Here is a 17,070-nt window from a genome sequence, read left to right on the forward strand (position 1 = left end):
CTCTCTGCTCCAGCACCAATGTTTTGTAAAGCTTAGATTAGCCTCCCGATTACTGTTAAATGGACAGAATAATCGCTTGGCTCACTTTCTCCCCGTCTAAAGTTTAAAGTTACCAACAGCAAGCTACCCACACCCTAAAGTTAATAGATTTAATGCTTTTAATAGGACCATAACAGTCTCATTTTAAGCAACTGATCTAGTAACATTATTACAATTAATTTGCAGCAACAGAGCTTTATTTGTTCAGCAAAAAGATTAAATAGGTAAATGTTTGCTCTAAATTTGAATTGCAAGATTTTGTTATTATTAAAGCGGTATTTCTAATTCTCTACCGTGGCTATGGAGATCGAAATGATTTACTTTGTGTTCACTAGCAGCAAGCCATTGTGTAAAATGAAGGTCAAGGGTTACTTGTACTGTACAGTCAGTCTCTTCTGACCAATGCACGCGGTTCCAACGAAAATCACAGTTGCATTAAGCAAACTCCACATGTTTACATTTTTGTGTGCTAGGACAGAAAATGTATTTCCTTCCGAACAACTGGTTGGCATACAGATATCATCTAATGGTTGCTATGGAGACTTGGTGACCCAGAGACACCACTCTTTGTCGCAGTACTCCAACATTGAGATTTGGAGATTTTTTTTTCTCCTCCCCTACTGTCCTGCTTACTGTGAGTCGTAGCAAGATACATATGATTATGCAATTTATTTTTTTTTGTCACTGAATAAATGCACCAATAGAATTTATATTATTTTTCTTTCTTTTTCTTTTACGCATCTTTAGCAGGAATGCCTAAAGATTTGTCCATGCCTTCATACTTAGCTAATACCTAGTCCTTTAACTGCTTGATATGTTTTACAAAAGTTACTGAGTTACGAATACTAAGCATAAAAAATATATAAAACCTAACCTAATATCAAGCACTATTGTAAAAGCTGACAACAATCTGTAAAATGCTGGATGTGTAATTCGCGTCCAAGTTTTTAAAAAAGCGTCACGCTATCAATCTAAGCAACCCAAATTGCTTGTTTTTGTCACCACCAAGTGGTAGCAAATTAATTTCTTACATACCTAATGGTTTCATAGAATTGAAGTTGTTCTCTTTCTTCTCAGGGGTTTCCAGGGGACTTTGGGGAGAGAGGGCCACCTGGACCAGATGGAGAGCCAGTATGTTCCACATTAACCTACTACACATGTAAAACCATTCCCGTCCACATTTGTACACATACAAGCTGAGAGTGAGAGTTTAGCTCTGAGTCGCGCACAGACTCACATTCTCCCTGGTGTTTTAGCTGCTGGTTATACGATGTGGCTTTCTACCCATTTGTCGTCTCTGTCTTGTTTGATGTTACCCTGGACAAGTTTTACCAGTGTATTCAGTTCCATCCCATGCTTTTGGTCTGTTGAAAATAACTTAAGTTGGCTTTCATTTTCAAAAAGCCCACACTGTTAAGTGGTGAGCAGTTTGCAGTTACGGCCTTTCCGTTCACTACTGTGAGCTGTCCACCACCACACATGTAGACCTTTTTTACAGCCTCATATCCAAAAACACCAAATGATGTAATAAGATGTCAGTATGAGTAATTGCATGTAATTCATCAATGCAGCCGTTCCAGATCACATGCAAATAGTATTTTTTGCATATTCACTGTAATTTTTTACAAATGTGACACTTCTTCTGCCTGAATGGAAAAATACAAGCCTGCCAGAAACTTGCAGTTTGACCCACCTATAATTGAATAATGAACATAAGGTGCATTTATGTTTAGAGAAAAACACCAGCTTCACTCCCCTAATGGTTTGGGCTTCTAGATCAGGGATTTCCTCTAATACCTCGTCTTATTAGGTTCTTACTCTGTATTTTTCTGAGAATAAGTATTGTCATCCAACTAGAAAAGGGCCAGTTACTATCATGAAGTTATACTTGGGCATACTTAATTGTATGCTTTCAAAACTTTTTTATCATTTCATCCCTTTGTTGCAAAGGCCATTTAATGCAAGGAGCTTAGAGAGTAAGACAGGGCTGCCCCTCCGCCGTTTATTGTTGCCCACTGCCAGACACCTGGCCGAATAAAGGCTCCTACGCTTTTCCCTGTGGTTACAAAATAACACATTCAGCCACTTGGAAGCAATTCTGGTAAACCTGAAGCAGAAAGACATCAAAATGTAAAATACTCTGCATCATAAGAATTTGAAAGCCAATAATTAAACTCTAAATTATGTTTTAAGATTAGATTCTAGGTTTTTGATTGCTTTTTAAATAATAACATTAAATAAATACGTTAAATCTATAGCTGTGATAATCAGTGGTTTATATTAGTTTAGCTGAGGCTGGAAAAACTGAAAATTCAGTTGACATAAAATGGAAATTTATGTAGCAACTAGTAAAAACAGATACTACACATGAAATCAAAAAATTCACACAGCACACAGCCAAAATAAACACATATTTTATGTACATAATGTATACACATACTCGAACATATGCATACACACGCACACACACACGCCCACACACAAATCTATTCAATTATTTCTCAAAACACCATTTAAAATGTAAGGTTTATTGATGAACAGCACAGATGTGCAGCACATGCAAAGAGTCAAACAGGGAACCATAGAACACAAAATTATGACTCAGACATGTCAACATATTTATTTGTCTTGCTTAGGATGCACCAAAACTACAAAAAATGGTGACATTCCACCATAAAGTATCCTTCTTAACTTTTGAGCTACAACAAACCTAAATATTTTAGAAAGCCAGAATGAGATGATGGGGCTCACATGCCACACCGCCTTTACCTTTAACACAAACATACACACTAATACATGCACACAGAGGCCTCTCATAAGCTTCAGTGAATACTAAGCCACTCTTCTGGACATGTTTTTTTGTTTGTTTTTTGTTTTTTAAAATGCCAATAACATTTGTGCCTCTCCTGCTCCTTCCATCTTTCCCCTCCTCTCTGATTAGGGTAACCTAGGAGCCCCGGGTCCCAAAGGAGTCCCTGGATTAATTGTGAGTAGTTCACCCCCAATTTCAACCCGTCATCATTTTACTCCACCAGGTACTTTTGTGATAAACTGCCCACAATCTGAAGGTCGCCATGAACATATTTGAAATACAGAACCAGGATTGATTGTAAACGACGAGTACAGGGTTGACAGTTCTCAAAGGTTTGTTGAATCGAACAAAATTCTCAAAGTGCATCATCTTCTTTTTAGGAATCCTGCTCAAATTAACTATTTTCGTCCAGTAGCTGCCCGCTGCCCACCCATCACCTTACCCTGAATGCCTCTCCAGCCCAACAGCCACATAATTGGACCTGATTATAATGTCTCACTGGTTTCTCTTTTTGTGTCCCATCCTGAGCTGTCACTGCCGCTCCTCCTGGTCTATTCTAGGCCACTAGCGGTTGTAGAAGGCCTGTAATCGGGGGACTGGTTGATTATAGCTCCAACTCCACATTCATGTCCTCTACACCCATCTGACTCCACTGCATGCCGTACCAGCAGCAATGAGCCACACTTAAATGATTTAAGTATACAAACACCTTCCTCTGGGGAGTCATTGCTGAAAGCTTTAAATGAAGGCCGGCCACTGAGGAAAGCTGAAAATGTCTAGACAGCTGTTCTTGTTTACGCAACTCCAAACACAAAAGACAGAAGTTTTCTCTCCTTGTCTCTCATTACAAGTGTCAGAAATGTAATTTCTGGGCCATGTCCTTAAAGTAACTTTTTCTTTCTGTTTTTTTTTCTTTTCCTGGCTGTACAGGTTGTTCTGGCCTAAATTTAAACTTAGGAGCCTTATTGTTGTAGCTTACAATTCACAGCTCTTTGAAAAAATGTTTCTACACCTTAATTTCCACATATTTTCCCTTTTCAGGCACAAACTTTAATGGTTTATGGATAGATCAATAAAAAGTAGTGCGAAATGGAACATGAAGCACGGTATCCAAAGGCTTTCAGAACTAAAATGTGAAAAAGATGCTATGCGTTATTCAGCCACCCTTACTAGATAAAACCCATTAAAACAAATGCCTTCAAAGATCAGCTAATTAAGCCCCTTCTCCATTGCCAAGTCTCACTCTAGTCAGTTAAAGTCTGGTTTGGTTCTAGTCGAATTGGGTGTATCTTTGTTGGTGGTGTGTTCCTCACTATGTGGCGTGGGCGGGGATGTGGGAATATGGGAATATGGGCAGGATGTGCAGGAGCTAAAGTCAACACTCCAATAATGGCGAATTGTTTCTCCAAAATCTCTCGGTATATCTGTTGGTTGTGGGTTGACATGGATGAGCATGTCACTGGACATGAAGGTTCACTTTTGTGAAATTTAATTTAAGACCTCAGAGGTTTGTCAGAGAACATTATGAACTAAATAATATTCTGAAGAACAAGAAATGCACCAACTACAGATGCACAGTGCGCTGGACATGAAGTGGGGCATTATTTAACTCATCCAAAAATGGAGTGTGGCATCTTCCAAACCTATCAGGACAAGGTGGTCCTCCTAAACTAGCAAACTGGGCAATAATTGCTGTAATCAGAGAAGCAGGCAAGAGTTCCCATAGTAACTCTAACAGGTAGATCTATACAGAACCACTGCTAATAGGCCCTCCACAAATCTGGCCTACATTGGATAGTGTCAAAAAGAAAACCATTTTTGAACTTATGGAAGGAGGTGCTCTGGTCTCATGAGACCAAAAAGCAAGTGGAACATTATCTATTTCAGAAAATTAATGCTACACATCTTCCTGTACACACTATCCCTTCTATGAAATATTGCAGAATGCTGAGACAGTGAAGCTCAGTCAATGAGGAGATGTGTGGAGCTAAACACAGCCATCCTAAAAAATGAAAAACTGTTCTTGGTAACAAAAGATTTGAGACGGCATAGGGCTTCACCGTCAACCAGAACAACACTAAAAGTAAGGGATCAAATCAAAGAATGTTATTGGTCTAGTCAAAGTCAAATGACTTGCAGTTGTAACTGGACTGAGTTAATGCATCTGCAAAATATAAACTGGTCACAAATGCGGCACTTTTTATATTTTTATTTGTGAAAAAAATTGGAAACCATGTATCCTATTATTATTCTGCTTCACAATATATTACCCTATATGCTACTCTGTGTTGGTCTGTGACTTAAAATCTGTGAAATAATTAAATGCATTTAAGCTAGTGGTTGTATTGTGTCAAGATGTGAAAAAGCTAAAAAAAAAAAATGCATTTTCAAATCACTGCTTCATAACATCATTCCTCTGCATTAGATGTTCCCAAATAACCAGGAAGAAGCTTTTCTCCATCTAAGGTCTCGATGCCAAAGGATCTGATTTGTTTTAGGGGACTTTTTTGGTGCCATATTCTTAAATAATCTACTTTGTCACATATGGAGATACAGCCCCATTCAAAGAGGCAAACATTGGACACACGCAGCCAAAACTCCTTTATCTCAGGCTTGAGATGAATCATAATCTTGGCCTGTGAATGTTCGCATATTATCATGCATTCTTCTCTGCAGCGTGATAAGTGTATGGATGATCTGGAAGCAATGATTTTTGTTCTTGCAGTTGATAAACAAAATTAGATACTGTTCACATTGTGTAAGTGTTAAAGGAATGTTTTTGAACATATCTCTACTTTATGCATGTGTTATCACTAAACGGTTATTGTCTTTTCCCCTCTGTTTTCTGGCTTTAGGGTGATATGGGGCCAGTGGGAGAAATGGGCCCTCCCGGACCGACTGGACTCAAGGTAATCTCTGAAATGGACGGAAAGTCCATTCTTGCATTGCTTGTTAATGGTAGCCTTATGTGTGCTATAAAGCAAAAGAATGGTTGGAGTCGCAAGGATGGTCATCCCTGGTCCTCGAAAGCAGACGTCATGCATGTATCATGTGTAGCCTTGCTCCAACACACCTGAATAAAATAGCTGACTTGTCTCCTCAACCTGACATTCTGCAAGGGTACGCTAACGACCAGTCCATGATTCAGGTGTGTTCAAGCAGGGAAACATCTAAAACCTCCAGGACCCGGACTACTGACTCCTTGTCTGTTGTCCTGTAAGCAAAGTGTATGTTACAACTCTAATCTGCATGTGGGTCTTTTCTCCAGGGGGTACCCGGAAATTCTGGAGAACCAGGACTGAAAGGTGATAAGGTGATCTCAATATTCCTGTTATTGGCCTGTGTTATATGCAGCATGTGATTATTATGTGCTCTTTGTATTCAAATGTACCCAGCCTTTAGATATCAAGCACATTTTAATTGGAAATTGACTACTAAAACAGACTTTTTATTGTTATTTTTTACATTGTTACAATAAGACTCTTGGAAGGTTTTCTTTAAACCTGGCTGCCATAGTATTTTTCTGATCTGCATTTGTGAAAAATCTTACACTTGAACACTGAATGTGATTAACCATTTAAAGAATCAGTTTTTGAAACATTTCATATTCTGAAGCATTTTGAAACAGAATAAGAGACTTGTGTGTGCACCATATTACACACAAGCTATCAAAATGGGGGTTAATAGTTAATTTCATCTTGTTGTAAAATGACTGTTCAGTTGAGCTCTCCAATCAGTCGAGTCGCACTTCTTAAAATCTCCATAGTTCTAATCAGCTTTTAAAAAATTTAAGCTTCTGCACATTTTAAAGATAACATTATTACAACATAAAAAAAACACAAATCAAGCTCTATTGTACTGCAGTGAAATTAGGAGCCATTGGGTTTTATGCATTTGTATTTGAATTTGAATGAAACTGTATGATGGAGTTATATTGGAAAGAACTGGATTGTTTTGAACTGAATTTGGCCCTGGAGTGGTTTAAAAGGCGCACACTTTGTTAAAATGCCATATTATTGTAACAGAAAAATCAAAGAGCATAAAATACTTTCTACACACGTAATGTGACATAATATGAATTTATACTTTATCCTGTTCAACTGGACTAGCAACAAACATGTCTGTTTGAGGGAAAACAGGTTTGAAAAAAACTTATCAGCCTATTTAGAACTGCTTACAATTGAGTCCACCTTGTCAGAAAGTCTAGTTCAGTCTAAGGAAACCTAATTTCACAGCATGATGCTGCCACCTCTGTGTCTCATATTGTATATTTTGCTTATTTGCTGATGCTCACTGTTGTTTTTGACCAGAACTTTCCTTTTGGAGTTAAGTTACAGTTTGGTTTCATCAGCCCATTTAGCCTGTTGTTGCATGACGTTTTGAGAAACAGCCAAGACCAGGTGTTTCAATGCAAAGGGTTCTGTCTTTCACTTCTGCTCCTTTGTCCAGACAAATGTTGAATTCAGTAGATTGTTGTCACATAGAACAAAAACAGTACTAATCAGAAAATCCTGCAGTTCCTTCAGTGTTACTGTGGGCCTCTTGGCAGCTTCTTGGATCATTGTTTGTCTGTCCTTTTAGCAGTTATGGATAACAGTTGTCACAGTTATTTTGTGTCTCCCCTCCCCAACTACAGATTTGTTTGTTTTTAAGTTGAATGATAAAGGATGTGTGTCACATTAGAGATGGAAAATATTATGAAGTGACTCATCATGGTCTAATACGTTTGCATAAAAAAAGGCTTTCTTAATAGCCAATTTATAGTTTTTTTGAGATTACATTTCTTATAACTTTACAAATGTTGAATGGAAAGGAGTTCAGTTGAATTGCACAAAGGATTTGCTAGCATTCCAAGTTCGTTTGACTAAGATTCAGAAAACAATCTATAGTTTAATCAGAAAATGAGGAAAGCCAAACAGATTTCAAAACGTGTCTTCCACCAGCAATAGAAACCTTTCATTTTGGTTGTCTCAGTTCAGAGTGGAGCTAAAATGAGCAAATTGCTGCAATTCTCAATTCTGAAATCTGACTCACTCTCTGAAACACATGGTGCAGTGGAACGAAGCGAGTGTTATCAGACAGATTGACACCACATGAAATCCTTGGCTTATCCATTGAACTACATTCATTGTGCATTGACAGTTACAATTTATAGGGCACTAATTTATTTTGGATGTTGGAAAAAAAGTAGAGTATTTATAAGGTAGAGTGTTACGCCCCCTTCCCTAATGTTTTTCTTCCACTTTTCTCTCTTTTTTTTTTTTTCGTCCAAAATCCATCCGTTGTCCTCTGTGCATTTGCATCGTTCTCTGCATATCAGGGCGACGTTGGGATTCCTGGACAGCAGGGGGAGATTGGGTTCAAAGGAGATAAGGTAGGCAACTTCTGTAGCACATTTTACAGTGGAAATCCTCTCACATCGTCCTCACAAAGCCCCCCACTGACTAAACCTCATTAGGCCTTTCTGTGCACACTTGCTTTCAATCATGCATATCCCTTGTTACACAACCGTTGTTGCGCTGCTGCCTCCACAAAATGACTTAGCCAGATGTCTGCTGTCCACCTTATGGAAACTCTTATGTCAGTCTTTCACATTTGTCTCTCTGTGTGTAAGTAAAATCTAGTGCAACAGAGACCTAAGTGGCCTCAAGAGATACAGAGTAGGGAGCAAAATCATGCATGTCTAATGTCTGTTTCCTTAAAGAGGAATCAAGTGTTTTGTTTAGGAGTTTTTTTTGGATACTATTTGTTTAATATGTATTATTTGCCCTGGTTAGGGTATCCAAGGAGCTCCAGGTTTACCAGGCATTCGTGGGAAACCAGGACCACAGGTTAGATCTGATCGGACTGCACTCACAAAGATTACTTTAATATGTAAAATGTTTACATAACACTTTTGATCTAACTTTAAGCCTTTAAGACTAAAGGCTTAAAGTTAGATCAGCTAACATGACTTAATCTCTTGATGTGATTTCTGGTGTAAAAAGTCCTTTTTTGTACTTATTCTTTTTAAGTGCTGCAAGTTTACTGTTAAAACTTAAAAGTAGGGGTTTTTTTGTTCTTTTTTTTATTGGATACACCTGATAATATTTCGTTTAAAAAAAAAGCCTTTCATTTTAATCTGACCTGATCCAACAATTCCTTAAAGTTAAATGTAACTAAAGCGCCTTTTAAATTTTTACTTCACTTCTTTTAAGTTGGTGATCATGCTTAGGAACTATAAATTTGTTATTCATGAGTTTCCTGAGCATTTTAAGAGCCCCAGTCAGACTTGAGTCTCATAGAAAATCTGTGGAGGTAGCTAAAGATGATCTTGATGGATAAATTATCACCATGCCAGTGGAAACATGAACAAGGCTGGTCATTTACCTGCCATTTTTAATCAAATGTGACTAAAAACTGATATTTGAAGTAAAGTGTACTCCATGTACATCTTTTGCCATTTATGATTAATGTCTGTCTCAAGAAACAAACTTCCAAGTTGAATAATTTGAAATCTATTTCTGCCAGGGCTGAGAATATTTTTGTGCTTGTGTATTTGGGAGGCTTATTGGGAAAAAAGGAAACATTTTCTCTCCAGTCATTACAAACTGACATAAACTATATTGAGACTTTATCTAGAAGTGTGTTAGATCAAACGGGGTTCCATCTGAGTTTGGTGTAAAAACTCACCTGGAGCCCCATTACCTCATGCTTACTGTTAAGTATGGTAGAGCAGTGGTTCTCAAATGGGGGTACGCGTACCCCTGGGGGTACGTGGAGGTACTGCAGGGGGTACGTGAAGCTTTTCAAAATATCTTTAAAAAATCAGTAGGCTCCTCATAATAAGTCTTGGAGCAGCTGCTACCCTTTGCATCCACATATTTATGTGAGGCCTCCTTCTCAGCAATGATGCTGAACAAAACAAAGCAAAGAAACAGACCGTGTCAGGGGGTACTTGACTAAAAATATATTTTTAAGGGGGTACATCACTGAAAACAGTTTGAGAACCACTGTGGTAGAGGATCAGTGATGCTATGGACCTGTTGCTCTTTTTAAGGCCTTGGAAATTCATTTCAAATATAAACCTGGTCATCTGGTGGACAACTGAGCACACCTAGTATCTCTGTCATGCAGTATGCATATGGATAAAAGGAAACGCATAAAATTAAAGTTTTAGCACTTCACATTTGAGCATGAGCACAATGCCGGCACAAAAATATTTCATTACATTCTGCTACTGTTTTAATAGGGGAAACTAGGAGAGAAAGGTCCTGATGGAGCACCTGGACCACCAGGCCCTGAGGTTTGTGTTTGCACCTTGATTGCTCCGTTGGGGATTGTTATGATTATTCTGAAACAAAAAAGATGTCCGTTCTCTTATCGTTGGTAACAGGGTTTCCCTGGTGACATGGGACCACCGGGAGAAAACGGCATCGAAGGACCAAAGGTGAGTTAAACCGTCCACTTGACATGCTCAGCTTTCAACAATCATGACTTAAAGCACGAATCAGAACATGGCAGTTGCCCTCCATCCTTGTGGAGGCACAGCAGGGATTTCTACTAATGTTAAACTCAGTAGAAATCAACTTTTTAAGAATTAGGGTACGTTGGCTGGAAACTTGTGTGTTAAAACCCAAATTTACACCCCAGCATTGACTACAACTGCATTTTTTTTCCCCCAATCAAGGGAAAAATAGGAGACCGAGGTTTACCGGGGCCCCGAGGGATTCCTGGCCTAGAGGTAATTCTGACCGAAGCTACCCAACATCAAGGGAAGACATTAACATTTCATGGCACCAGCTATGCGACATTTGATATCCCAAAAACATAAGATGTGCTGAGATCTGTATTCTTTGTTTCCAGGGAGACGAGGGTCCGATCGGGCCACCAGGACCATCAGGACTTGAGGTGAGATAATAAATTCATCTGTGTATTTTTTGGATTGTACAAAGTTACAATAGATGTGATAAGTGCTAACACTTTAATCTCCTCAAATCTGGTTATTTCTTACAAATTAATACATAAGATTAACATACTGATTTCCTTTTTTTTATTAATTGCAAATACCTACAATAAATAATTTGTCTGTAGGGATTATATAAAATCGTTTTGTCCTATATTACAGACATGACTTCTACTGTAGTTTTGTTAACGAAATCTTTGTCCTCGTGTGTTGCTTGTTCATCAATGCCTGCATTAAGTCATTTTAAAAGGAAAGTTACTACATTAATAGTAACATTGCTGGGAAATCAATAAATTGGTCAGTAACAATGCCATGCCTCAGCAGCCTTTAATAAATGCAGTTCAGTTTTAGTACTCATATTTAATTGTGCACGCAAACGTTTATTGTACCTCTTTTTTAATCATAGACTGTAATAACGTGATTAAAAACAGTTTTTTCTCTCTCTCTCTCTCTCCGTCTCTCAGGACAAATAAAAGAAATTGCGTGTTTGCCGTTTTATTGAGACCGCTGCAAGTCTCTATTACAACATGTGTAGTCCTTCATTTTGCCCGCCAGGGGGTGATAGCGTTCATCACCATGTTCAGAGATGACTCAGATTTATGGCTAATATAAAAACACTGGAAAATGGAAATAGCAAATATAGGTTTTTACTGTATTTTTCTTTCAGACATTTTATTAACTGATGAAAACACATACTCTGTTATATATGTTTCCAATTTAGTTTTCTGACTTAATTATTATCCCAGATATAACATGTGAATCTTTCTTTCTTTCTCTGCACTTTCTGTCAGTCTGACTCCCCCCTCACTTGCTCACTTTCCGCCCACCTGCTTGTCTCATAATCTGACTCGGTTTCTTGTCTTCTGTCCGAGGGGAAGTAGTGTTTGGCTCCTGCGGGAGCTGTGATTTATGTCTGGCCAGGTGCCGCGAGTAGACCTGTACATTCACTGATTTAACAGGAATGATTCTTCATCCTTACCTTCCTTTTTTTCCAGCGACTGTGCATTTTTATATGATGCTTCTTGCATTCCCTCTTGGCACTGCACCTTTTTTTTCATTATTATTATTTTTTTTATCAGTTTGGTCATAAAATTGTAGACATGAATATAAATCAAGTAACAGGAAGTCACAAGTCCAAGAGAGCACCTATTCATCCTCATATTGCAACCTAAATTGACTTTTATTGGCTGTTTGAGTGAAATAAAGTGTAAGATTGAACTATTTAAAAACGGCTGCCAACCTATGTGAGCTAAACTTTGGAAATACTGAGTCACTCAGTCTCACGGAGTTTGGCTGAGACATTTCTGACCTAGAGGTATTGCTGGTTCATAAAAAAAAGACACAGTTTTCAGTCACTGAACACTTTTGCAGCCTGCCTAAATGTCCTGTCAGCATTACCTGCCTATGTCATCAGCCTGCACCCTGGAGATTTTCCACTGATCTCTCTTTAAACTGGCCATCTCGTAAACAGACCCTGTCCATTCGCAGAGAGTTTGTGATGAATGTTAACGATGCGTTCACTTCTCGGTGAATGTCTGTTCCTCACTGTTAGTTATTGTATGGCTCTTTTTTCTTCTTCTTTTTTTTCAGGGTAGAATGGGAAGAAAAGGATTTCCTGGGAAGGTTGGCCCGGAGGGAGTGAAGGTGAATAAACTCAAACTCATCTACCATTCTTTTCCAGTTTCCAAAAATACAGAAGTGATGCATATTTCATAATAACTCAATGAATGACAGTGGATTTGCATCTGCAGGGAGAAGCCGGTGTCCCAGGAAAAGTTGGGTCCATGGGAGAACGAGTAAGAATTCCTGACATTGCTCCTTCCTGTGTTGAATGATGGTTCCCCCCCCAGCCACTTATCCAGGAAACTCTTTCCATTCATCCATCCAATGCTGAGTTTTTACATTTCAGGGATTGGTGGGTTTCATCGGACCTGTGGGAGAGGCAGGACTGGCAGGAGAGAAGGTAAGACCAATAAAAAAGGAAATTAAAACAAATTGATTAATTTATTTCTAAATGCACCCTTAACTTGAAACAAAATTTTATGCTTGTGCATTTTAGGGAGACCGGGGAGAAATGGGCCTTCCCGGACCACCCGGAGTAAAAGGATCAACGGTAAGAAAAACAAACAGAAAATTAAATTTAACTCACAAATACCACTAAATAGCTGAGAATGTTCAATCATAAACTTATACATGAATATAGATATAAGGTGGTTCATCAGTAAAGATCACAATGTTTCATGATACGCTTTGCATTACAAGGGTTGTGAAAGGACACAGCTCTTCATCTTGGCCTTCTGAATCTGAAGTGTAACTCCCTACACTGCCACCTACTGGGCAGCTGTCATAACTAACCCCCATATTTCTTCAAATTCACATGGCCAGCAGTCAGTCACAAACTTTGTGTTAATTATCTGTCCACTAAAGTGAGCTTTATCAATTAATGGCTTTGTTTTGCCACAATGTTTTAATGCTTGTTTAAAAAACTAAATTCATAAGTTTTTCCCCACTTGGAAGGAAGATCTAAGCTAGTTTATGATAATCCAAGTGCAAAAAGGTTTCCTTACTTTCCCAAAGGCATATGCTGAGAACAAGTTAGGTCAACAAGGAGAGCAAAGGCACATCACTGTTTGAGTTATTTGGGTCTTTACTGTTATTAGGGCAACTAGACTTCTTTGGCCATATGGCCATATAGTTGTAAATGGTGTAATACTGGCTCAAACAAAGGGGTGGTTATTCCAATAGAACCCATACAATGATTTATTTTGCTATTGGGATCTTATTACCACGGAAAGTTTTAAATCATCCTAAATGCCAAAAAGATCTTCCAAAAAAATAAAAGAATGAAAAAAAAAAAAGAATAATCCTGCAGGAGTATTGGCATAGTCCCTAGTTCTGCAGGACATGATCCTTTATGATGACTGTTGGGGCTATAAACACTTCTTTTCCTCGAGATTATTTGTGAATTCTCAGGGCTTTTTTGTTTCTAATTCTGTGACTGTACGTGAAACGTTTGAAAATCCTTGAATTTTTCCATATTTTCTCTTGCAAAAAGATCCACACTCCTTATTCATTTTTAAAAATGTTTTCATTACAACCACAAACTTTTTTTATTATTATTACTAATTTGGGGGAGACTGTGTGTGATAGACAAACAGAAAGTGGTGCATAATTGTGTCTGCATTCATTTGTGTCCAGCCCCACTTTGCAACGAAAAAAAAACAAAACATTTTGCTGCAAATTCAGCAGCAGAACCTTTTGAGTATTGGTATTTTAACCTTGTACATCCAGAAACCAGCATTTTGGGACATTCTTTTGTGTAGAATATATCAGGATGGGAAGAATTATCTTCAAATCTTTTCACAAATTCTCAATTCAATTTGAATCTGACATGAATACACAAATGTCTTTTAAATCATTTTGTAGTGTCTGAAGGTGAACCTCTCCCTGTGTCATGTCTTGTGCCACTTCTGACAGATTATTTTCCAGAATTGCTCTGTACCTTTGCTCAATCCATTTTCCCATCAACTCTTATTAAGTGGGAAGCTGGGAAGAAAATAAGCAACCCTGCAGCCTGTTGCTGCCATCGCCAAGTCTACCTTGTTCAGGGCGATGCGCTGTGTTAGTTTTCCACCACAAGCAGCCAAAAAAAGCACATAAATTAGTATCACCTTTGTGAGTTCATTTATTTTTAGGTTTCTTACTGCACACACTTCCCTTTTGTTTCAACAGCTACAACTGTTTATTCAGTCTAGACACGTGTGAGGCATAGTTGAGATGTTTTCTTTGACAAAGCTCCAAGTTGGTCAAAAAAATAAACCTATACGATCTACTTTCAAATACAGAAAAATGGCTACTTTAATGTTTCGCTTTTTTTTTTCTTTTATGGACCACTCAGTGTATATGACTGTTTGGAGAGGAGGAAGATTTAGTTATCACTGCTGTTGGCTCAGAGCCAGCTGGATTTCCCCTGAGGACATTACCACTCATACACATTCTCACTTTAAAGGAAGTTCTCTGTTGGCTCTCTTCCTCATCTCCAAAGCAGAAACAGACCCTTTGGAAAAAAGAAGGCATCACTAAAAATGAGAGAAGCTGCTAACAGAAAGCTCTTACTGTAAGGGTCAAGGTTTTATTTCTGTGGGCTCATGACGTCAGAGGTGCCTACTACGCTGCAAGGCCAGCAGACTGAATGGATTTTATTGTTCTCAGATGTTCTGGGGAGTCTGACCAAAACATTCCCCATTATTCCGTTCGACTTTTACAAATGGGCTGGCTAGTAAATCGAGTCCAATAAAATAAAGAAAAAAGAAAAGAAGCAAGAGAAAAAAGGAGCCAGAAGTGGCATGTTTTCTTATATAAAATCAGCTCTTCAAGCTGTCCTCCGGCCTCTCTGATTTTCTCTATTTGAGCATTAAATCTGTTTTCAAGCACAGAGTCTTACTCCAGCAAGAAAGTCGATATATTCCTTCTAAGAAAACTCTGCACAGTCTAGTTGATTTACACCAAATTAATGTGAACACGTCTGTAATTAATTCCAAGTTGGAGAATTAACTCTGGAGAAACTTCTTTCCAGTCACTGCAAGAGCTGCAGAATTAGCAATATGTGTTGTTAATAAATCATAAAAGCTCCTTTGTATCATTTTCTTTTGTAATTTAAAGTTGGATTTTATGTCCTTTGTGCATTTGTGCATACACAACAGGGTCACCCAGGGACGCCAGGTGAGACTGGACCTCCTGGACCACCAGGAAGACCAGTAAGTCATCACTTTTTTTCCCCTCCTCCTTTTTTTTTTATTTTGCACTCAAAAAAAAAAATCACTGAATGCTCTTTTTACTAGAACTATAAGTTTAGCAACTGTAGACCATCTCATTCTGTAGGGCTAGTATTCCCAATATGCTGCAGAGCTTTCCTGAGCATTATGAACTTTGACAGCCTCCCGCTGAATGCGCATTATCCGCCTGTCAGTCATAAACCCAACACCTATAACCAATTACAAGCTGCTGCCAGCCCCCCTCGTCCCTGAGGTGTGTCTCTACCGTGGCCCTTGCTTGGCTTAGAGCAGGCCCTGCCCCGGTTCAAAGTGGGGGCCACTGAGCCACCAAAACAAACATAAACATGGAACTTTGGGGGCAGCAGGACAGGATTCCTGAGCGGGCTCTTTAATTGGTGTGAGTGACAGATCTAACAACAAACCCTGTACTGTGTTCCCGAGGTCAGGCTGCTCCCTCCCTGGGGTCAATAGCCAGGGGGCCCTCTGGTCTGTCAGTGTAAACCTTTGTTTTATCTTTCCATCCTTTTTTCTCTTTTTCTACCCCATCTCTTTTCCCTTTTTTGTCTTTTGTTCATTAGGGCCCTGCCGGAGCAAGTGGGCCAGCCGGCACCAGAGGACCCAAAGGCTTGCGGGTAAGCTAGCAGGTTGACACAAGCTTTAATCGCTGATCTGCTGTGAAGGCGTCCCAGCATCAGCCAGGTTGGCTGAAGCAAGTGTGTAAATATTCTGATGTATGTTTATGAGAGGAATAAACAGCAACTTCTGCACTACTAGATAACATCAGGAACCCAGTGAGGTGACATTAAGCTTCCTCAGAGACATTGCTTCACTTTGCATTAGCAAACTTAAATCAGTTTTGCAGGCTGATTTTGCATCACATAAATATGTGATGGATTAATAAATAGTAGTACATCATTGTTAAGTCACTGCAAAAGGATACATGTATTTACATTTTTAACAAATAAAAATAAAATAAAAAATGTGGCATGCCATACATTTTATATATTTGACTCAGCTCCCCTGAGTCAGTACTTTGTTGAACTACTTTTACATGCAGCCACGTCCGCAAGCCTTTTGGTTTGCATAAAACAGCACATTAAAATAGATTTTTTTTAAATGCCCTCTATTTGCAAAACACCCTAAGCTCAGTAGCATTGGAGTGTGAGCATGTCATCTTTCTTGTCACAGATTCTCAATCAGATTTAAGTTTGATTTGAAGAGTTTTCAATCCTTTAAGAAGTTTTCCTGGAGAGTTACCCTGATTGTAGCTCCATCCATTTTTTTGTAACAATTCTGACCATCTTCTATGTCAGCACTAAAGATAATCGTCCACACATGACAATGATGATGACCATATCCAACTGTGGGTGTGGTGTGTCCAGGTTGATGATCAGTTTCGTTCTGGCATTTTTTTTCTCTGTTAAAGATAGATAGACAGTCTGAAATGAATACACGCCTGCAGCCAACCATGATTACATTCATTTCTTAAAAAACAAAAA

The 17,070-nt window shown here is 38.7% G+C and overlaps 1 protein-coding gene across 1 annotated transcript in view; it reads left to right on the forward strand.

The window, feature by feature from the left end:
• col27a1a (collagen, type XXVII, alpha 1a) overlaps positions 1-17,070 on the forward strand; it is a 79,861-nt gene that overhangs the window by 44,303 nt on the left and 18,488 nt on the right. Inside the window, exons 13-28 of the mRNA XM_028026532.1 lie at positions 1,117-1,170; positions 2,981-3,025; positions 5,707-5,760; positions 6,120-6,164; positions 8,172-8,225; positions 8,629-8,682; positions 10,083-10,136; positions 10,227-10,280; positions 10,521-10,574; positions 10,697-10,741; positions 12,387-12,440; positions 12,548-12,592; positions 12,706-12,759; positions 12,856-12,909; positions 15,500-15,553; positions 16,150-16,203. Of these exons, the coding sequence (XP_027882333.1) occupies positions 1,117-1,170; positions 2,981-3,025; positions 5,707-5,760; positions 6,120-6,164; positions 8,172-8,225; positions 8,629-8,682; positions 10,083-10,136; positions 10,227-10,280; positions 10,521-10,574; positions 10,697-10,741; positions 12,387-12,440; positions 12,548-12,592; positions 12,706-12,759; positions 12,856-12,909; positions 15,500-15,553; positions 16,150-16,203 (828 nt within the window). The remainder of the gene's footprint in view (positions 1-1,116; positions 1,171-2,980; positions 3,026-5,706; positions 5,761-6,119; positions 6,165-8,171; positions 8,226-8,628; positions 8,683-10,082; positions 10,137-10,226; positions 10,281-10,520; positions 10,575-10,696; positions 10,742-12,386; positions 12,441-12,547; positions 12,593-12,705; positions 12,760-12,855; positions 12,910-15,499; positions 15,554-16,149; positions 16,204-17,070) is intronic.

Source organism: Xiphophorus couchianus, chromosome 8 (genome assembly GCF_001444195.1).
Source record: "Xiphophorus couchianus chromosome 8, X_couchianus-1.0, whole genome shotgun sequence".
Classification (NCBI taxonomy): Eukaryota; Metazoa; Chordata; class Actinopteri; order Cyprinodontiformes; family Poeciliidae; genus Xiphophorus; species Xiphophorus couchianus.